Source organism: Piliocolobus tephrosceles, chromosome 2 (assembly GCF_002776525.5).
Source record: "Piliocolobus tephrosceles isolate RC106 chromosome 2, ASM277652v3, whole genome shotgun sequence".
In the NCBI taxonomy this organism is placed as follows: Eukaryota; Metazoa; Chordata; class Mammalia; order Primates; family Cercopithecidae; genus Piliocolobus; species Piliocolobus tephrosceles.
This window is the reverse complement of record NC_045435.1, coordinates 140,396,673-140,402,152: the sequence shown is the minus strand read 5'-3', so window position 1 is coordinate 140,402,152 and position 5,480 is coordinate 140,396,673. Positions and strand designations below refer to the sequence as shown.

The 5,480-nt window shown below is 53.4% G+C and overlaps 1 protein-coding gene and 1 pseudogene across 7 annotated transcripts in view; one reads left to right on the top strand and one right to left on the bottom strand.

The window, feature by feature from the left end:
• The window catches only part of SLC4A7 (solute carrier family 4 member 7), a 109,209-nt gene extending 106,493 nt beyond the window's left edge, over positions 1-2,716 (bottom strand). For 5 of the 7 annotated variants that reach the window (XM_023207269.1, XM_023207270.1, XM_023207264.2 and 2 more), the window contains exon 1: positions 2,364-2,710. In XM_023207269.1, the coding sequence (XP_023063037.1) occupies positions 2,364-2,423 (60 nt within the window). In that variant the 5' untranslated portion in view covers positions 2,424-2,710. Of the gene's footprint in view, positions 1-2,363 lie in introns of all 7 variants that reach the window. The other 2 variants (XM_023207265.1, XM_023207268.2) reach the window with 2 other exon arrangements.
• Positions 2,717-4,507: 1,791 nt separating this feature from the next.
• On the top strand, positions 4,508-4,981 carry LOC111539432 (annotated as a pseudogene).
• The last annotated feature ends 499 nt before the right edge of the window (positions 4,982-5,480 follow it).

Here is a 5,480-nt window from a genome sequence, read left to right as displayed (position 1 = left end):
GGCGTAAACCCGGGAGGCGGAGCCTGCAGTGAGCTGAGATCCGGCCACTGCACTCCAGCCCTGGCTACAGAGCGAGACCCCGTCTCAAAAAAAAAAAAAAAATATATATATATATATATATATATAAAATAAATATTAGGACGGAGTTGGCTCTGCCTTGTTGGACACTACAGTAAATAGTGTAAATAGAAGGCCGGGCGCGGTGGCTCACGCCTGTAATCCCAGCACTTTGGGAGGCCGAGACGGGCGGATCACGAGGTCAGGAGATCAAGACTATCCTGGCTAACGGTGAAACCCCGTCTCTACTAAAAAATACAAAAAAAAAAAACTAGCCGGGCGAGGTGGCGGGCGCCTGTAGTCCCAGCTACTCGGGAGCCTGAGGCAGGAGAATGGCGTGAACCCGGGAGGCGGAGCCTGCAGTGAGCTGAGGTCCGGCCACTGAACTCCAGCCTGGGCCACAGAGCGAGACTCCGTCTAAAAAAAAAAAAAAAATAGTGTAAATAACAGTCTAAATAGCATAAATACTAGTCCAAATAAGTGTTATCACAATGAATGAATAATTTGGAGGTCAATGGCCTTATCATATGCTTCCTCTACTAGTTAGGCAGGCAATACTTGAGAACACACCATAGTTTCTACCCAGCTCTGTGAAAACTCAATGCACTTTACTGCTCAACTGAAATTAAGAACAGACATCACACTTGAAACACACAGAGAAAGTGCTATAAAACAGTTTATTCAAAGGCAACACAAAGAATTACATAAGACCAGGCGAGGTAGCTCACGCCTGTAATCCTAGCACTTTGGGAGGCCGAAGGAGGCAGGCGGACTGCCTGAGGTCAGGAGTTCCAGACCAGTCTGGGCAACATGGCGAAACCCCGACTCTACTAAAAATACAAAAAATTAGCTGGGTGTGGCGGTGCGTGCCTGTAATCCCTGCTACTCCGGAGGCTGAGGCGGAAAAATGGCTTGAACCCGGGAGGCGGAGGTTGCAGTGAGCCGAGATGGCACCACTGCACTCCAGCCTGGGCGACAGTGCGAGACTCTGTCCCAACATCATCATCATCATCATCATCATCATAATAATAATAATTACAGATTATTTAGGATGAGTTTGCAGTATTCTATTACCATCACTGTGAATGATCTTCCAATAAACACTGCTAAATGACTTCACTGTCTGGTGACTGAGTTTTCCTCTGTTAGAGAACTTATATGAACGTACTGAACTAGTGAATGACTACTTTCCATAACCTTAACAATAATCCTGAAAGTTAAACGGGAAAGCCGGCAGGCAGTTTTAAAGACAACTCTTGAATAAAAACATAGAAGTAATTTTTCTCTTACTTGTGAAAGACCAGACAATTTTCCCTGCAACCTTCCCGCCTTTGCTGGTTGCACAGTAAAAATTAGAAGTAGGAAAATTTAGAATACTTCCATCTCCTTTGAGTCACGAACTTGGAAAGGAGAGACAACGGCGGGGACAGACGCATGTGCTCTAATGAAAGCAGGAAGTCCGCTTCTTGAGCATGGGCCATTCACCCATCATCACAAATGGGAACACCGGCCTTAAGTCCATCCCCATTCCCTTCTAACCCTGAAGCCAAAGCCAGTCTCAGTAGGAAACGCGATTTTGCTAGATGAGTTAGAGAAGGAGCACCAGACAGCTCAGGACACCCTCCTCCTTCTACTTGGCCTGCGGCAGGAGGATACTCGCCGGGTTCCAGCCAGTGGAGAAGGCGGACCCGGCAGGCAACAGCGAAACAGCCTTGGCCGGGAAGGAGCGCGGCCAGTCCACGCGGCCGGAGAACTCACCGAACAAAGCGCACCGCGGAGCGGGAGGGGACACTCGGAAAGAGGGGGAAAGATTCAACCAGCTCTTCACCACTGCCTGGGGCTAGAGACAGGTGGAGCCGCCGTCCTCCTTAGAAGGAGAAGAAAGATAGGTTTTCGAGGGCTAATCTGAAACCCCTGCGCCAAAGCAACCGGAACCAGGACCCCGCCTGGGGAGCGCGCTGAGAAACAGGGGAGGCGAGCACTGAGAGAAGGGATGGATGGTCGGGGTCATAGGCGGCCTCTGAGGGGATGTCGGGGTCCCGCATGAGCCGCGCAGAGAATGCCCGCGGCGCGCCTCCGGCCGCCCCGACTTGGGCCTCCCGGGCGCAGCCGCCGGCCCCCTCGCACCCGCGCCCCAGGCCACCACACAAAGGGGACGGCGAGGCGCGCCGGCCGCCGAGAGGTGGAGGGGCGACGGGCCTGGGACTAGGTGGCCGAGCCGCGACGGCCGCCGCGCCCCCCGCCTTTGTCTGCCTCGCCCCGCGCCCTCCCCCAGCCGAGGAGCCCCACCGCCGCGGCGCCCTCACCCTGCTCGTTACCCGGGTGAGTAGCGGTCTCATCTGCTCGCCGGCCCCATCAGCCTCCATGGCCGGCCGGCCAGCCCGTGACGGCCGCTACGGTACTTCCCCGCGCGGTCTGCCTGCTTCTGCCGCTGCCGCCGCCGCCGCCGCCGAGCCCCCGGCGCGCGAGGAGAAACGTGGGTGCGTCCGTGCGCGAGGTGTGCGCGCGTGGGGAGAGCCGGGCGCCGGGCGCGGGAGACGCGAGGCGTGCGTGTGCGCGCTGCGACCGCTGGGCTGGCTCTCGCAGAAGAGCGAGGCCGCGGCGTGGAACCTGGAGGTAGAACTGAGCGAACCGAAGGACCGAGCGGGAAGGAGGAGAGTCGCGTAGGAGGAGGGGTTCGGGGGCGGAGCCGCAAACCGTGACGAGCGCGGTGCCCGGGCCAGGCGAGACACGCCCTCCGTCCCGCCTCCTCGGGTCACGCCCCCTGCCAGTCTGGCACCGCCAGCCTCCTCAGCGCGCCCGCGGGCCGTGCCGCTAGGCCACCCGGAGATGGGGCGGGAGGGAGGCGGAAAGGATATTTGTCCCAGCCAATCGGCGGCTGGCGGACTTCCGCCCACCTCCCCCGTGCCACCTCCTCAGGACGCCCCGCCCCTCTTTGTATACGCTTAATTGACCGAAGCTGAGCGTCTAACTAGTTTTTCAAGTCGGAAGCTCCCCTGACGTTCTCAATGGGGTGGGGGGTCCCCACCTCCCTTGGCTCCTAACTACATTCTTTAGAGACTGCAGGGAAGGAGGACGCCACCTCTCTCAAGGACGCCCAGGATAACCTCCGAAGCAACTAACGGGTCTTCACGACTCCTGAAAGTTTCTTTTCTGTCCAGTAGGCACGAACCCCAACTCGGAGACCGTGAAAGATGGGGTACACTTGACCAGGTGTCCTCCTGTGCTTGCTCGCCCATTGAGCACCACGACAGCAGCCACTTTTTTTTTTTTTTTTTTTTTTTTTTTGAGACGGAGCCTTGCACTGTCGCCCAGCCCAGGTTGGTGTGCAATGGCATGATCTCGGCTCACTGCAACCTCCGCTGCCTGGGTTCAAGCTTTTCTCCTGCCTCAGACTCCTGAGTAGCTGGGACTACAGATGTGCGCCACCACCCCCGGCCACTTTTTGTATTTTTAGTAGAGACGGGGTTTCATCGTGTTGGCTAGGCTGGTCTGGAGCTCCTGAGTTAAGGTGATCCACCCGCCTCGGCCTCCTGAAGTGCTGGGATTACAGGCATGAGCCACCACACCAGGCCAGCTGCCACATTCTTGAGTCCACCCTGTAGGGCGTCTCTCAAATATCCCTTCTGTAACGGGATGATTCTAATACCTGCCACACAGGCTCATTGAAGGATTAAGGGGATTTCTGTTCATAAAAGTGCCTGGCACATAGCATCCTGATAATTGTCATTATTGTTAACAGGTTTCTCTTGAATGTTTCATAAAGATAGGGAGAGGTTTGGCCGGGCGCTTACACCTGTAATCCCAACAGTTTGGGAGGCCGAGGCGGGTGGATCACCCGAGATCAGGAGTTCGAGACCAGCCTGACCAACATGATGAAACCCCATCTCTACTAAAAATACAAAAATTAGCCTGGCGTGGTGGCACACGCCTGTAATCCCAGCTACTCAGGAGGCTGAGGCAGGAGAATCGCTTGAACCCAGGAGGCGGAGGTTGCAGTGAGCTGAGATCACAGCACTGCACTCCAGCTGGGGCAACAGAGCTAGACCCTGTCTCAAAAAAAATAAAATAAAATAAAAAAAGATAAGGAGAGGTTTAGTTGGAAAGAACTGAAGCTGTGCAATGGAAGGATATATAAATACATCAGCGGATCTGGAGCTCACATCCTATTCATCTCCAACAGGGTATTAGTAAAGCTTTTTGTCAGCAATAGGTAGCTAGGTATGCTGGATGACTCATTCCTTGTTTGGGCCCTAGTCCCCTTTTGTCCTAAATTTCCCAGAGTTACTTCTAGTCCAGCACACATTGTTCACTTAGTTGTACAAGAGCAGATGTGCCTCTATTAATAGCTACTATGTAAAGAGGCCTACAATTAGAGACTGTGACATTTGGCAAACATATTTCATCTCTCATCCTCACAATACTGCAAAATATCTGCCGTCCTCTTTTTCTTCAGTGAGGCGGCCGAGCTGCAGACGCAGAGATGCAGATCTTTGTGAAGACCCTTACAGGCAAGACCATCACTCTTGAGGTCAAGCCCAGTGACACCAATGAGGATGTCAAAGCCAAAATTCAAGACAAGGAGGGTATCACACCTGACCAGCAGCATCTGATACTTGCCGGCAAACAGCTGGGGGATGGCTGGAACTCCCTCAGACTATGACATCTGGAAAGAGTCCACCCTGCACCTGATGCTGCGCCTGCGAGTGGCATTATTGAGCCTTCCCTTGGCCAGCTCTTCCAGAAACGCAACTTTGACAAGATGATCTGCCGCAAGTGCTATGCTTGCCTGCACCCCTGTGCTGTCAACTGCTGCAAGAAGTGTGACCACACCAACAACCTGCACCCCCAGAATAAGGTCAAGGCTCTTCCTTCCTCGAAGGACAGCCTCCCTGGAGCCTCAATAAAGTGTCTCTTTCGTTGACTGGAGAAGCAAAAACAAACAAACAAAAATACTACAAAATATGTTATAGCTCCATTTTACAGATGAGGAAGCTGAAACTCACAGAAATAACTGGTTTTAAGTTCTGGTGAGTAGAACTACTCTTACTATGGCACCATTCTTATTTATTTATTTTTGAGACGGAGTCTCACTCTGTTGCCCAGGCTAGAGTGCGGTGGCACCATCTCGGCTCACTGCAACCTCCGACTCCCAGGTGCAAGCAATTCTCCTGCCTCAGCCTCACAAGTAGCTGGGATTACAGGTACCCGCCACCGTGCCCAGCTAATTTTTTGTGTTTTTAGTAGAGATGGGGTTTCACCATGTTGGCCAGGCTGGTCTAGAACTCCTGACCTCAGGTGATCCACCTACCTCAGCCTCCCAAAGTACTGAGATTACAGGTGTGAGCCACCACGTCTGGCTATAACATTCTATATATTTTATGACTTATTATGCTTATTGTCTATACACACACACACACATA